Source organism: Tachyglossus aculeatus, chromosome 17, assembly GCF_015852505.1.
Source record: "Tachyglossus aculeatus isolate mTacAcu1 chromosome 17, mTacAcu1.pri, whole genome shotgun sequence".
NCBI classification, from domain to species: Eukaryota; Metazoa; Chordata; class Mammalia; order Monotremata; family Tachyglossidae; genus Tachyglossus; species Tachyglossus aculeatus.
The window spans coordinates 41,631,617-41,648,683 of NC_052082.1; the positions used below are offsets into that span (position 1 = coordinate 41,631,617).

Below are 17,067 nucleotides of genomic sequence, written 5' to 3' on the forward strand. Positions count from 1 at the left end.
TTCTCTTTCCATTATTAGGTCATGCTGCTTTTCAGCATTTCTGAAAAATCTTCCATGGAATCAAACCTAATAAGGGGAGTCTTACCAAAATAAGAGCTAATAGACTCTGTTTTCTATAAGCTAGAAACTCATTTAGTAATGAAGCTAAAAGTGATAGGATGATAGATCTGCAAAAGCTGGTACACTTGAACTATATGCACAATTTATGCTGAAATGAGAATGGTAAAATGTCTGTATAATTTCCTGCTCTGATGATAATTTTCAACAACCAAGTTTATAAGTCTGACCTTTAAAATTTCTTCATGCTAGCTACACTGGAATCCGCAATAACTCTAATATGGTCATCGTGGATGTGAAAATGCTTTCAGGATATTCTGTGGTTTCAACATCCATGGAGAAGGTAAACAAAGTCAGGTGAATTCTCTAGTGGTTATGGAAAGGAGGGTTTCGATTGTTCAGCAAGCACTCCAGAATTCCTCTGTTGCGTTCCAAGTTCATTTCTACTTTCGTATACAGACATTAAAAAACCTGCATTCTCTCCCGGGCCTTCCTGGAGTCAATTTTTGCTTTAGCCAACAGCAATTAGATTACTTTAGGTTACTAGTCCATGGTAAATAGTCATTTGCAATCTATTAATGCCATCGGGTGGCATTTGGGGTTCACCGCAACATAGCAGTTCCCTAGCCATGTGAAAAACTGCCCGCTCTCCCGGCCTCCAAAACTTTGTGATTTAGACTTCCTGCTAATCCTTGATCTTTAACAATATTTAATTGCTTCCAATTAGATCTGAAAAGACCCAAAATGATGGCTTTCTGACCTCTTAGCTCTTTGAAGTCTTTTCCCTCCAATTACTCAATCCCTTCCACCTAAAATCCAGAAATCTTTTTTCCTCCTGTGGACCACTGGTAGGTTGGGTGAATGCTGATGTAAAAAGCATTGTCCTTTCTGTTGCTCTGTATGTCTGAGCCTCTCCATATTTCCCATTTCCTTATTTAAAGCTTCAGGAGAATACTAAGGTGATGAAGACAGAGATCAAGAATAACCATCTTCTGATCTATCTGGAAAATGTAAGTACAGAGAAGGTTGCTTATAGCACTTTTTACTAGATGTGGTTAATCTCCTTTGCAGGGATGGAGCAGCATTTGTAAGAGGGAAGACTAGAAAGTAGTAGTAGCAATAGAGAAGCAGTGTGGCTCAGTGGAAAGAGCACGGACTTGGGAGTCAGAGGTCATGGGTTCTAATCTCAGCTCTGCCGCTTGTCAGCTGTGGGACTTTGGGCAAGTCATTTAACTTCTCTGTGCCTCAGTTACCTCAACTGTAAAATGGGGATTAATACTGTGAGCCCCCTGTAGGACAACCTGATTACCTTGTATCCTCCCCAGTGCTTAGAACAGTGCTTTGCACATAGTAAAAGCTTAACAAATACCAAAATTATTGTTATTATTATTATTATTATTATTAAACTTTACTGTACAAAGCACTAAGAAGCAGCCTGGCTAAATAGAAAGACCACAGACCTGGGAGACAGAGGGCCTCGGTTCAAATTTGGCTCTGCCACTCACCTGCTGTGTGACTTTCACTTCTCTGGGCCTCAGCTTCCTCATCTGCAAAATGGGGATTCAATACCTGTTCTCTCTCCTACTTAGACTGGGGGATCTGATTAGCTTGTATCTATCCCACACTTATTACAGTGGTTGGCACATAGTAAGTGCTTAACAATCATTATTAATAATGGAAATAATAATAAAGGATTCATGGATGAAAATCAGGGCCCTTGGCTCTCAAGGGACTTATAAGAATAAAGGAGGAAAGAGGCTGGTAACAGAAATATAAGAAAATATCAGTTAGGAATGTAAGGGATAAATTTATTCATTCAATTGTATTTATTGAGCACTTACTGTGTGCACACCACAATACCAAGTGCTTGGAAAGTACAGTCTGGCAACAGATAGAGACAATCCCTATCCAAAAACAGGCTCACAGTCTAGAAGGGTGGAGACGGACAACAAAACAAGTAGACAAGATTTATTGAGTGCTTACTGTGTACAAAGTACTTGTGAGAGTACAATATAACAGACAGACACATTCCTACCCACAATGAGCTCACAGTCTAGAGGGGGAGAGAGACATTAATATATAATAGATAAATAAATGCAAAGTAAAATTGAAAAAGCTGTAAAACAGCGTGGCTAGAAGAGCAGACTTTGGGGCTTCTCGCTGCTCGGAGTTTAATGATTCCAATACATGGCCACAGTTGCTGGCACAGGTAAGGCCTTTCCACCATTCTAACCCCCACACTGTGGCTACTTCAGTTGTTGAAAGGCTAGTCACATCTGGGAAGATGTGACTGAGGTGGGAATAGGGCTAAAGGTCTACACAGTCTTGAAGAGCTTGGACAGGGAAAATCTGGAAAGTTCATGGCAATGGAATTAGTTTGGAGTCTTCTACCTTCCTGCCTCTCTGGGAAACTCGATTGGTCAATCAATTGATGATATTCGTGAGCACCTACTTTGTGCAGAGCACTTAGGAAAGTACAATAGAATCAATGGACATGTTCCCTGCCCTCAAGGACAGCCTCTAATATGAGGCATTTGATCACACTTAACTGTGTCCAACCGACTTGCTTATACCCACCCTAGCGCTTAGTACAGTGCCTGGCACATAGCAAGCACTTAACAAATACCTTAATTATGATGATGACTGTTATTGTCACTCAGTGGATAATTTGTATCTGTGCATGTATGCACATACATGCACAGAAATAGAGATTAAAGAATTTATAATCATGTTTCTTGTACTTAGAAGCCAGTGAGAATAGAAATGGAATTTTCTCCCTCATTTGTAACTCTGTTGTACTCTCCCAAGCGTTTAATACAGTGGTCTGTATTCAGTAGGCACTCAATAAATACAACTGATTGGTTTGTAACTTCCAAGGGCTCTTAGCTCAGTGCTCTGCACCTAGTAGAAACTCAATCGGTGCAATTAAGGGACAGAGTAAATTACAAAGAAGTAGACTGTGGTAATTGAAAGGGCCATATCTATTTGGTGTGGATTAGGCAACGTGTGTTTGGAAAGTGCATTTATTTCTGGATCATCTATCCTTCTGTTCACAGCTCCGTTCGGAAATCAGTTTCATGTTCTCTGTCGAGCAAACTCTCCCCATATCCAACATTAAGCCAGCGTCGGTGAAGATATATGATTACTATGAAACAGGTATGAAATCAGCCACCCATGTCCTTCCTTGCACAACTGAGTAAATTGGGCAAGAGAGATGAGCGTTCTTGAACTGAGGACTTTTCACCAAATGTCCCCGACCCCAGATAGGGAAAAGAGGGATTTCTTCCTTTCTCTTTTGGCATTTTTTTTTTCTCTTGGCCAATATGAGGCCAGAAATCCAACCCACTTTTCACCCTCCAGACAAAGAGAAAAAGTTTCCAAAACGGAATCAGGAGATGAGAAAAATCAATTTGGAGAGTTATTATCCCATGTGGAATTAAGGTCATTTGGGATTTATATCAAACCCTTTATAAAGTGGGGCAAGCTTTTCCATCACTCAAAACCCAGCTGGCTAATTTTATTCAAAGTGGGGAGGATACATCCTGAGAAAAATTCCAAAGGCCTTTTCTTATTATTTTTGTAAAGAACAACTTCTCACTGGCATGAAGATTCGCTTACTTTTTCTGGGGATTTGGTTGGGTGGGTACCGAGGTCACGTGGGGACAAGAGATTCATCCAATCAGATCTACTGAACAATCAATGGGGATTTTCTCCAGAAGCATGGCGGTATTGGTTCCTTAATGGTCTAATTCCCCTACTGATCTTTGTGGCATCCTAAAACTCCTCCAAACAGGGTGATTCCTGCCTCCTTGCTTAGACTGGAAGTTAACACCATCTGGAGCAGTCTTAGTGAAAGCTGGATTTCTGACTACCGTTTTCCTTTGTTCTCCAGATGAATATGGGTTGGCTGAATACAACACTCCCTGTGGTCAGACTTCTGCCTGAGAAACGAGGAAAAGGTAATGTGCTAAAAATGACATCCGATCAGATAGATCCAGCAAGAAGGGGGAGAGTGGGTGGGTAATCGGGGGAAGAGCAAAGGAGAAAACATGCTCTATAAAGGTCCTCAAGTGCTCCTAAAGGTTGGGAGAGGCATCTTGTCTGGAGCAGGGGTGGTGTGTGCTGAGAAGAATGAGAGCCATGTTCCAAACAAATCTCAGAGCACATTGCCACAACTGATGACAAAACTCAAGAATCCTAACCTCTTTTCCCCCCATTTTCTTTTTGTCATCCTAGGCCAAATTCCAGATTTTTTGACATTCCAGCTGTAGCAAATCTCTTTCCACTTTATTTCCCACTCTGGACTTCCATTTGATGATCCTGCCCGGGAATGAATCTTTTCCTCATCACGACCCTGATTTTCATGTGCCATCATTCTATTAAATGCCTCACTCTTTTGAGTCTGTGGTTTGAGTCGTTATTGTATCTCTCCTCCATCTAACCATCCAGAAAGGCCCAGAGTTAGTCTTCAGTCATCATCATCATCAACCGTATTTATTGAGCGCTTACTATGTGCAGAGCACTGTACTATGTCCTTGGGAAGTACAAATTGGCAACATATAGAGACAGTCCCTACCCAACAGTGGGCTCACAGTCTAAAAGGGGGAGACAGAGAACAAAACCAAACATACTAACAAAATAAAATAAATATTTTATCAGTGGTACTTATTGAGTGCTTACTCTGTGCACATCAGGGGAAGCAGCATGGCGCAGTGAATAGAGCACAGGCCTGGGAGGTCATGAGTTCTAATCCTGGCTCCTCCACATGTCTGCTGTGTGACCTTAGGCAAGCCACTTCACTTCTCTGTGCCTGTTACCTCATCTGTAAAATGAAGATTGAGACTGTGAGTCCCATGTGGGACAGGGACCTTGTCCAACCTGATTTGCTTATATTCACCTCAGCGCTTAGTACAGTGCTTGGCATATAGTAAGCTTTTAACAAATATCACTATTATTGTTATTACTATTACTATGCACAGTGTTCCTTCTGGGCAGGGAATGTTTCTACCACTGCTGTGGTATTGTACTCTCCTGAGCACTTAGTATGGTGCTCTGTGCACAGTAATGCTAGTCTGCTGTGTGACCTTGAGCAAGTCACTTAACTTCTCTGTGCCTGTTACCTCATCTGTAAAATGGGAATTAAGATTGTGAGTCCCATATGGGGCCACTTGATTACCTTGCATCTACCAGCACTTAGAACAGTGCTTGGCAAATAGTAAGCACTTTACAAATACTGTAATTATGAATAAGTACCAAGGCACTATATTAAGTGCTCAGGGGAGTACAGCAATAGCAAAATTCACCTTCCCTGTCCTCTGTACCAATAAACACCAATTATTAGTAAATACCAATGATTGATTAATCCTCAACTTTTTGAACTTCTTTAGGCTGGGTAGGCAAGGCCTGAGATGTCTGTAGCTTCCAAGGTCATGAATTACCCCATGTCATCACTTTATATTTGCCCAAATGACACTCATGATTCTCGCTGAATAGTCTGAGTCGCTACTTCATGCTTGGTGTCTCCAACCCTGGCCTGATGTTGGGTGTGAAGATAAAATCCACTTCAAATATTTCAAAGACAAATAAGGATTGGTTTACTGAGGGTCAGGGACTATAACCTTAGAATTTTCAGCTGACTCATCTGAGTTTGAAAAATTGAATTCAAATCCTACCTGAAAAGGGCTATCCACACCCAGGTTCAATATCCATGGGGCAAATGGAGTTTGGGTATTAATTATGCTTTGATAATTAAGCTTAACTGTGCCCTTGCTTATGATCGCTGTAAGCTGTGTCACATCCTCCACCTGCCAAGGTGAACAAAATGCAGCCAAACCATTTCGGGATTAGCATCTGAGCTTCCTCGATGAGAAACAGGAGCCACTGCACATTGACTTTTCCTAAAGATCCTGAGGAATTATCACAGATCCATTCACTTCTAAGTGATCATGATACCAGCTTCTGTTCCTTTTGATATATTGCATGTTCATTTGCCTTCATTTCATTTACTCTTTGCTCACGTGTTCCACCTTTCTTCTAAATCTTTTTCCTCTCTACTTTGTCTTTCCAATGAGTCTTCCCTTTGGAGCTCACTGATAAGCTAATGAAGGTCCCAAACAGCTTCTACCCAGTTTGGTGATCATTGCTCTCTGAGTTTCTATTAATATATTTAGGACTATTTTTACCAGTTAGAATAATAATAGCAATACCTGTGGTATCCGTTAAATACTTGCTGTGGGCCAAGCACTGTATTAAGTGCTGGAGTAGATAGAAGATAATGAGGCCAATTTATCAACTTCTTAAAATCATCAAGGGTAACTTTACTGGGAGTCTGTCTTGCCCGCTCATTGCTCTACTGTCTTTCTGAATCACTGGCATACACTGAGCAGCACCCAGGTGGAAGACACTGTACTAAGTGCTCAGGGGACTACAGCAGTAGCAAAACGCACCTTCCCTGTCCTCAAGTAGCCTTCCTCTTTCACCTCCTTCCCAGTGCTCTCTCTCCTAATTCATCAATCAATGGTATTTATTGATCACTGTCTGAGCGGACCACTGAACTAAGCATTTGGGAGAGTACAATCCAATAGGGTTAACAAATCCTCTCCCCACTTCCTGTGAGCCCCCAATTCCATCCTCTACTCCCATGCTCCTACTCTCCTTCCCTGTATCTTCCACCTCTTTCCCCACCCCCCAACCCATGGTATTTGTTAAGCACTTACTATGTGCCAGGCACTGTTCTAAATGCAAAGTCATCCAGTTAGACACAGTCCCTGTCCCACATGGGGCTCACAGTCTTAATCCCCATTTCCCAGATGAGGTAGCTGAGGCACAGAGAAGTGAAATGACTTGCCCAAGGTCACACAGCAGACAAGTGGCAGAGCTGGAGTTAGAAGCCAAGTCTTTCTGACTCTGCTCTCTAATAAACGCCTCCCGCTTCTGCCTTGAGGCATGCTCTAGCCTCTCCTATATTAAAAAACCTTTTCTATTGCCCTATTTCCCTCCCCTCATTCCTGTCAGGCACTTAGTACAGTTCTCTGCAACACAGTAACTGCTCAATATATTAACAGATTGATGGAAGTTCCTTGAATGTGATGTCTGCTCACTTCTTCTCCATCGACTCTTCTTGACCCATTATAATCAGAAGTTTGCTGACTTCACTTCCCTGAGATTAACTTCCCCTTACATGCTGGGGGAGTCCAATGAGCTCCTCAAAGTCAAAGTCCAATAGGCTCTCTCCTACTCCTCCTTGGCCTCTCTCAGCTGCCTTGGATACTGCTGACCATTCCATCTCCCTGGAAATAATAGTTGTACTTGTTAAGTGCTTACTATGTGCCAAACATTGATCTAAGTGCTGAGCTCTGTTCTAAGCACTGGTTTCCCCACCATGGAACTCAACTGGTTCTTCTCCACCCTTCCTGACTTCCCTTTTCGGTTTCATTGTCTGGTTCTGATTGATTCTTCATCTCATCTCTCTAAGGCATGACCTAATAGAACACGGGCCTGGGAGTCAGAGGTTGTGGGTTCTAATCCCGGCTCTCCCACGTGTCCGCTGTGTTATGTTGGGCAAGTCACTTAACTTCCCTGTGCCTCAGTTAGCTCATCTGTAAAATGAGGAATCAAGATTGTGAGCCCCAAGATTGCAACTGTGTCCAACCTGATTATCTTGTATCTACCCCAGCGCTTAGAACAGTGCTTGGTACATAGTAAGTGCTTAAAAATACCATACATTATTATTATTATTTTTATTTTTAACTGTGGGTGCACATATTTGCAATTTATATTAATACCTGTCTCCCCCTCTAGACTGTAAGCTCACTGTGGATAGGGAATGTGTCTGTTATATTATTAGACTCTCCCAAGCACTTAGTACAGTGCTCTGCATACAGCAAGAGCTCAATAAAGACAATTGATTGACTGGCTGATTGAGTACTGATCGAGAGATGCAGCATGACCCAGTGGATAGAGCCTAGGGCTTGGAGTCAGAAGAACCCAAATTCTAATCCTGCTCCTCCACTTGTCTCGTTGCCTCAGTTACCTCATCTGTAAAATGGGGATTGAGGCCGTAAGACCCACGTGGGACAGGGACTGCATCCAACCTGATTTGCTTATATCCACCCCAGCACTTAGTACAGTGCCTGACACATAGTAAGCACTTAACAAATACCACTATTATGATTATTATTATTACTCTGCACTTGTTCTCTTGTGGAGTCCACCTTCCCACTGAGATGCCTCCCAAACCCACCTATCCAAGCCCATCTACCCACCTGCTCTCTCATTTCCAAATCCCTCTTGCCACCACCACTTTGCCACTTCAAGGTCCCAATAGCACTTCAAACTCAATATCTCTGAAATGGAACTTCTCATCTTCCAGATGCACTTTCCCATCTCTGAGAAAAACACCACCCATCCACCCTGTCCCTGAAGTCCATATCCATCTTGTCATTCTCAGAGTCTTTCAATCAAGTGTTAAATCCCATTGGTTCTTCCTGGTTGACGCTTCCTGGATCCCTCCCTGCCTTTCCACTCAAGCCACCAACGCCCTTTCTCAGATTCTTGTTTTATCATGATGAGATTTCCATATCAATCTCTTCACTAGACTTTCAGCCTCCCTCCTTAAGTCAGTACTCTCATCTCAGCTGTCTAGTTCACCTTCCTAAAACTTCCCTCAGCACATCAATCAACCAATCAATGGTATTGACTGAGCGCTTACTGTGTGCAGAACACTGTAGTAATAATAATGATGGTATTTGCTAAATGCTTACCCTGTGCCAGGCCCTGTACTAAGCTCTGGGGTGGATACCAGCAAATCAAATTGGACACAGTCCTTGTCCCGTATGGGGCGCTCAGTCTTAATACCCATTTTATAGATGAGGTAACTGAGGCACAGAGAAGTGAAGTGACTTGCCCAAGGTCACACAACAGACAAGTGGAGGAACTGGGATTAGAACCCCTGACCTTCTGACTCCGAGGCCTGTGTTCTAGCCACTATGCCATGCTGCATACCTAAAGCACTTGGGAGAATACAATAGTGGACAAGTTCCCTGCCCTTAAGAAGCTTACAGCCAAGAGGGCAAATGTCAAGAAACAGCATTAATCAATTTTATTTATTAAGCACTTATGGGGGCAAAACACCCTACTAAGCATTTGGGTGCTTAGCACCTTGCTCTCCATTAGTAGACCCTCAATAAAAACAAATGATTGATTGATGGGTTGTCATATGTATATACGTATATATGTTTGTATGCATTTATTACTCTATTTTATTTGTGCATATTTGTTCTATTTATTTTATTTTGCTAATATGTTTTGTCTTGTTGTCTGTCTCCCCCTTCTAGACTGTGAGCCCACTGTTGGGTAGGGTCCGTCTCTATATGTTGCCAACTTGTACTTCCCAAGCACTTAGTACAGTGCTCTGCACATAGTAAGCACTCAATAAATACAACTGAATGAATGAAATTAATGAATAAGGAAGCTATAACATCTTATAGAGGTTTGTGGAGAAGAATGGCAAACTTTCTGGATAACCAAAGAGGTAATAAATTGCTACCTTGGGAATCAGCATGGCCTAGCAGAAAGAGCACTGGTCTGGGAGTCAGAGGACCTGGGTTCTAATCCTGGCTCTGTTTCTGGTCTGCTGCGTGACCTTGGGCAAGTCACTTCATTCCTCTGTATTCAATTTCACCATCTGCAAAATGAGGATTAAATCTTACTCCCTCCTACCTAGACTGTTTGCCCCATGAGACTGTCTCCAACCTGTTAACCTTGTGTCTACCCCAGTGATTAGAACAGTGCTAAGCACATAGTAAACACATAAACAAAATAACATCATCTTGTGGAGAGTGGATTTTCCATTAATAATGATAAATAATGCTGGTGTTAACTGCTTATTGTGTGTCAAGATCTGTTCTGAATGCTGGAGAAGATACAAGCTAATGGGGCTGGACACAGTCCCTGTCCCACACATGGCTCACATTCTCAATCCCCATTTTACAGATGAGGTAACAGGCCCAGAGAAGTAAAGGGTCTTGACCAAAGTCACACAGCAGACAAGTGGCAGAGCTGGAATTAGAATGCAGGTCCTTCTGACTCTCAGGCCCGAGTTCTTTCCTCCAGGCCATGCTGCTTCCCGTTGTTTTTTCCATTAACACACACTACATCCACTGCCCTGGCCATACATCCAGAATGGTTTGCTGTTTGGGCAGGTGTGGACAAGACGGGAAAAGGTGGTTGGCCGATTTGTACCCTTGCCTCTATTCCTTGGTATCTCTGCAGCTGAAGAGGCAACAATGGCATTTATTGAGCACTTACTCTGCCCACAGCATCAGGATCTAAGGCTTCACAATCTGGTGGGGGAAATGGATCCTTAAATAAATTACAGATAGGAGAAGGTCCTGAGGATAAATATACGTATGGAAGTACTGTGGTGACTTCCAAAACTTGGGGAGTAAGAGCTCAAGTGCATAGGTGACCCAGAAGGAGGGAAATAGGGTGGGGAGATGAGAAATTAGTCAGGATAGGGCGTTGTCACATCAGAAGGGGAAGGAAATTCACAGAAGTGGGGGTGGGCATGAGTGAAGGTTTGAAGATGAGAACGAGGCACAGTGAGTACGTTGGTATTAGAATAAAGTATGGGGCTGGTTTGGAGTAAAGCAGGAGAGAAGAGGCCGGGCTTGGGAGTCAGAGGTCGAGGGTTCTAATTCCAGCTCCGCCACTTGGTCTGCTGTGTGACTGGGCAAGTCATTTAACTTATCTGTGCCTCAGTAACCTCATCTATAAAATGGGGATTAAGACTGTGAGCCCCACGTGGGACAACCTGATTACCTTGTATCCCACCCGACCCCGCGCTTAGAACAGTGCTTGGCACATAGTAGGCACTTAACAAATGCCATCATTATTATTACTATTATAAATAGTAGGGCAGAGAGCTGATTGAGTTCCTTTAAAGTCGATAGTGAGGAGTTTCTGCTTGATGCAGAGAGGGAAAGGCAGCCCTTGCAGTTTTTGAGGAGGAGGGAGATGTGTGCAGAATGTTTTTGAAAAATGATATATATGAAGTGCTCTGCACATAATAATAATGGCATTTATTAAGTGCTTACTATGTGCAAAGCACTGTTTAAACTCTGGGGAGGTTACAAGGTGATCAGGTTGTCCCATGGGGGACTCACAGTCTTAATCCCCATTTACAGATGAGGTAACTGAGGCACAGAGAAGTTAAATGACTTGCCCAAAGTCACACAGCTGACAATTGGCGGAGTAGGGATTTGAACCCATGACCTCTGACTCCAAAGCCCGTGCTCTTTCCACTGAGCCGCGCTGCTTCTCTGGTAAGCACTCAGTAAATGCAATTAACTGATTGACGCATGAGTGCTAAAGAGGGTGAAAATAAGTTCAAAGGCCCTAGAGGTGGCTGAAGGGATGCTAGCTTCAGCTGGGAGTGCTGGGAAATGAATTGGGGTAAGGTTTTGGGGGCAGAAGAGTTCAAACAAGAGAGAGTTGTCATTTGGGAAATCTTCATTGTCATCAGTGTCAAGTTTGAATCCAAAAGGCAACTACACACACCCTCCTACATCCACAAACCCTCACCCACTACCGCACACATATACATACAAATGCACTCACATACACACCCTGCCCCAATGACTGTTTTCCACACCCAACCAGCTCACCCTTTGCCCCAGTAACTTCTTTCCACACCCAACCACCTCACCCTTCTCTTCCCTTGAGGGACTACTGGGAACAATGCAGACTGAAATATTACAATGCCTTACTGAAATTGCTTTTCACACTAAGCTCACCTGAACATGTTTCCCAGGAGTGGTTAAAGCCTGAATGATCATGATGAGTCTCTTTCTAGGCAACCAACTCTCCCTTACCCCTGCTTCCTGGTCTTGGGTTTCAGATCACTCTTGTGAAACAGTAGCACCAGGTACAACTGAGTCTCAGAAGGAATTCATTCATTCATTCAATCGTATTTACTGAGCGAATACTGTGTGCAGAGCACTGTACTAAGTGCTCAAGAGAGTACGATGCAACAATCAACAGACTCATTCCCTGCCCACAAGCGAGCTGACAGCGTAGAGGGTCCTTCATCAGAAGCTGAGGAGAAGACTAATGTGGCTGGCTTTCTAGTTTTCTGACTCTTCTGGTACAGAGTGCAAAGTTGGGGGGCATTTTGGGGTTCGTTTCAGGGGAAGGGACCAGAGCGCAGCCCAGTGATTCTGCATGACAGGGGTTGGATTCGTTGCCATAGTGTCCCAGCAGAGGGGCCAGTTTTCAGCTCCAACTTATCCGACCAGGCCAACAGTGTCTCTTTGTGAGGATGTGGGAGTCTCTCAAGGGACCGTGTGTTCTGCAGGTTTTGTATTCTCTACCTTTCTCCGTAGCGAGGCCCCAGAGATGGGAAGTGTCCAATTCTGTTCACTTCTTGGCAGCCATCTAAGGAGCATATGTGTATGTGTGTGTGTGTCTGTCTGTCTCTGTCCCCGGAGAGGGTGGGAGGTCAGAGGGTGGGGCAGTGTTTGTTCCACAGGGGAAAATGATTGATTTGTTTTCTCCAATGGGTCATCTGGAAGCAGCATGGCTTAGTGGATAGAGAATGGGCCTGGGAGTTAGAAGGACCTGGTTTCTAATCCTGGCTCCACCATGTGTCTGCTGTGTGACCTAGGGCAAGTCACTTCACTTCTTTGTTACCTCATTTGTAAAATGGGGATTAAGAATCTGAGTCCCATGTGGGACAGGGACTTGTATCTACCCCAGTGCTTAGAACACTGCTTTGCACATAGTGCAAGCTTAACAAGTACCATAATTATTATTATTATTATTATTAAGATGTGTTAGCATTTAAAGATGTTATAGAAGCAGCATGGCTTAGTGGATAGAGCATGGGCCTGAGAGTCAGAAGGAACTGGGTTCTAATCCTAACTCTACCACTTATTTGCTGTGTAATCTTGTGCCTCAGTTCCCTTATCTGAAAAATGGGGGTGAAGACTGTGAGCCCCATTTGAGACAGGGACTATGACCAACTTTATTTGTCTTTATTCACTCCAGGGCTCAGTATAGTGCCTAGCCCATAGTAAGCACTTAATGAACACCACAATTATTATTATTATTATTATTAATAATTATTATTATTATTATTTCCCAACAGCTCACCAGGGCCATTTAACAAACATCAAAAATGCCTGGGTCCTCTCTCTGCCAGTAGGGCCACTCATGGTGGTCTTGGCAGAACCTGTTTACTTGTTTTGATGTCTGTCTCCTCCCTTCTAGACTGTGAGCCCGTTGTGGGCAGGGATTGTCTCTACTTGTTGAATTGTACTTCCCAAGCACTTAGTACAGTGCTCTGCACAATGTAAGCCCTCAATAAATACAATTGAATGAATGAACGAATACCCTCAACTTCTCCTCCATGTCCCCAGCTCCTAAAAGATTCCCCAACAGCTGTGCATCTTTTCCTCATGTTCTAAAATGACACTGCCCCCTGTTTCCTACGTAACTTTTTTATTTATGTATTTACTTTTTTCTTTTCTCTCCTCCTCCTCCTCCTCCTCCTCATCAGTGGTATTTATTGAGTGCTTACTACATGCAAAGCGCTGTACTAAGCCCTGGGGAGAGAACAATAAAAGAGTTGGACATCCAGGGGAGGGGAAGTGGGAAAGTGTGGGACACTTCTAGCCTGCTCCACTCCAAAACAGTGTCTTCCTAGATGTGCAATTCATTCATTCAATCACATTTGTTGAGTGCTGTGTGCAGGGCATTGTACTGAGCACTTGGGAGTATAATATAACAATAAACCGTGATATTCCCTTCCCTCAGTGAGCTGAATCTCAGCTAGGGGCCAGAGCCAGGCCCCACTCCAGTCCAGCCCCCGTGGGGAGAGGGGCTACTTATCTTGCCTTATGCTGTCCAGTTATCTCCAACCCATAGCGACGCCATGGACTCATCTCTCCCAGAACACCTCACCTCCAATTGCAATCGTTCTGGAAGTGTATCCATAGAGTTTTCTTGGTAAAAATCCGGAAGTGGTTTACCATTGCCTCCTTCCTTGCAGTAAACTCGGGTCTCTGCCCTCGACTCTCTCCCATGCTGCTGCTGTCCAGCACAGGTGAATTCTGACTTGTAGTGGATTGCCTTCCAATCGCTAGCCATTGCCCAAACTAGGAATGGAATGAGTAGGCCTCTGCTTGACTCTCCCTCCTGTAGTCGAGACTGGTAGAGGACTGGAAACTCTCCAGGTGCCATCCTGAGAGGGAAGAGAGGCTTTAATCCTGAGCAAATATGTGGCCCTGAACTGGTAAAAGGATTACCCTCCTGGAACTAGCCCTCTTGCCCCACCCTGGTCACACAGCAGGCAGTGGGCAGAGTGGGCAATGGGATGGGCTCTTTAAACAGTGCCCTGTTGGCCCAGGTGGTGAAGGGTGGGTTTGCTGGCTGAGGGGTTGGGGAGTTGATGGTGGGCTCAGTGGGCCAGGAAGCCATGATCCTGTCCAGCCACCTTGTCCCCCCGCGGCCCCCACCCTCCTTTAATCTTTTAAACCTCCTTGAACCCTTTCTTCCCTGTGCTCTGAAGCCACAAACCCACCTCGTCCCACCCACTGAAGCTCTCTTCCATATAATTTCCCACTTCCCCACCAACAGGCCACATGACAATAATATTTCTTAAGCACTTACTATGTGCCAAGCACTAAGAGCTGGGGTATCTACACGCTTATCTGTCCCATGTAGAACTCACAGTCACAGTCTCTTGCCCCTTCCCCCTCCACCCCCCCCAACCAATCCCATGATTCTGGGGGTCTCAGGCACTGGATTACCCCAAGGCCCACGTGCTCTCTGGGAAGGGTGGTTAAAAAAGGAAAAGAAAACAGAACGGGCAGGGCGGGTTCAGATTTGGGGTCACTGGGAGGTATGACACCCCTGGGGCTCTCTAGAGGTGGGGTTGAGGAGATCAAAGCTGAGCAGGGTCAGGTGGGCCAGTGAGGAGAGAATGGGAGAGGGCAGGTGGAGTAAAGAGAAAGCAATAAATAATAAAAAGATTGACTTGGGTAACAGACGATGGCATCACATTGCATTCCACTGGATTGTGTGTTAGAGGAATGAGAAAACGCCCCTCTGACACTCACCTCCCAGGTCTCCCCCCTCTTCTGCTTCCTCAGCTGTTCTCAGTACAGTGCTCAGTACATTTGATTGACTGCTTTTATCTAGCCCAGCTTGGCTCATAGTAAGCGCTTAACAGTGGCCTAGTGGATAGAGAACAGGCCTGGAAGTCAGAAGGTCATTGGTTCTAATCACAGCTCCATCACTTGCCTGCTGTATGACCTTGGGAGAGTCAATTCACTTCCCTGTGCCTCAGTTACCTCATCTGTAAAATGGGGATTGAGGCGGTGAGCCCCACGAGAGACAGGGACCATGTTGAAGCTGATTTGCTTGGATCCACCCCAGTGTTTAATATAGTTCCTGCCATATAGTCAATGCTTAACAACTACCACAATTATTATTATTATTATCATTTTTTTAAAAATGTGCCCAAGGGGACCCACTTAAGTTTCCTCTATCTTGGTTTCCTCTATCTTGGACACAGAGGAATCCTAGTTTTTCCCTAATTTTTCTGTGAGCATAGCGACAAGCTGTGAGCATCATGGCCATTCTCCCCTTCTCTCTCCCCTTCCGGTAGGTGCACAGATCAACATTCTTTATTACATGGAACAGTGCCCCTGCTCTTTTCTCCCAGATCAACTTGTCCTCTTTTTGTTTTCACCAGTGGTATTTATTGAACACTTTGTGTAGTACCAAAGAGCTCGGGAGAGTATAATAGAGTTGGTAGACATGATCCCTGCCCTCAAGAAGCTTACAATCTAGTGAGAATTTGAATCACAACTCAGAGGTCAACTCTCTGAGGAGAGCTTTGCCATTTTCCAACCCATCCTTCAGACCTTCAGCCTTGTCTGATCCCACCTGCTTCCACTGACGTGAGGTTGCTGTGCGTATTTGAACGTGTCAGTGTTTTTTAGCACCACATTGATCATGTCTCTATTGAACTGTCAGTGCCTTGAGGGCAGAGAAGGCCTGTTATCATCATTTCCAAATACTCAGACACCCTAAGGTGCTCAATAAAAACTGCTTGACAGACTGACTGATGGACTGGCGGATTGATTCACTTCACATCCCTAGGGCCAGGTGGCTCACTGTGCCCTGTCATCTACCTCACCGCCAAACCATTTCCCACATCCTTCCTCTGGTCTGGAACTCCTTCACCCTCCAAATACGGCAGACCACCACCCTCTCCACCACCAGAGTCCCATTAAACTCATATCTCTTCCGAGAGACCTTCCCCAATTAAGCCCTCTTTTTCCTGACTTTTCTCTCTTCTGTGTCATCTTAGGCAATTGGATCTGTGACCTTTTGAGTGCCCTCAGCCTTATAACATGTACTTACATATCCAAAAATTATTTATATTAATGTCTGTCTCCCCTCTAGACTGTAAGTTGGTTGTGGGCAGGAAGCATTTCTATAAACTCTGATGTGTTGTCCTCCCCCAAGCACTTAGTACAGTGCTCTGCACACAATAAGTATCCATAAAAGCTCGTTGTGGGCAGGGAATGTGTCTGTTTATTGTTGCAGTGTACTCTCCCAAGTGCTCAGTATAGTGCTCTGCAAACGGTCAGCGCTCAATAAATATGACTGAATGGATGAATTAATGAAATACCACTGATGGGTTGATTGCATGAATACTTTGTATTTCCCAAGACGGTTTTGACTGCAATTGGGAGGCCCATCAGATAACAACATTTTCCCACTTCTTATTAAAAACTCAAATCACTTCCAGTGAAAATTTCTTTATTGGCTTTTTTTTCCCCAAATATAGCCTATATCCAGTCCAAGATACTCTGCTCATTTCTGAACAGCACTGAGAAGACTTCGAAGAGAAGGGAACCTCTCTGTCTTCCATATAAGCACAGCACATTAAGAGGGTTTTTTTAAAGTGCTTAATCATGACAAAGGATAGTTATTCTA

At 44.1% G+C, this 17,067-nt stretch overlaps 1 protein-coding gene and 1 non-coding gene across 2 annotated transcripts in view; one reads left to right on the plus strand and one right to left on the minus strand.

Annotated features, from left to right (window-relative positions):
* Positions 1–4,457, plus strand: part of LOC119939623 (ovostatin homolog 2-like) — a 62,243-nt gene extending 57,786 nt beyond the window's left edge. The window contains exons 32-36 of the mRNA XM_038759746.1: positions 310–400; positions 999–1,067; positions 3,114–3,213; positions 3,950–4,016; positions 4,294–4,457. Coding sequence (XP_038615674.1) covers positions 310–400; positions 999–1,067; positions 3,114–3,213; positions 3,950–4,002 — 313 coding nt within the window. The 3' untranslated portion in view covers positions 4,003–4,016; positions 4,294–4,457. The remainder of the gene's footprint in view (positions 1–309; positions 401–998; positions 1,068–3,113; positions 3,214–3,949; positions 4,017–4,293) is intronic.
* A 9,714-nt stretch (positions 4,458–14,171) lies between these two features.
* Positions 14,172–14,309, minus strand: LOC119939785. The gene has a single exon (XR_005454748.1). It is a non-coding gene; the product is annotated as a small nucleolar RNA SNORA7 (small nucleolar RNA).
* Between the last annotated feature and the right edge of the window lie 2,758 nt (positions 14,310–17,067).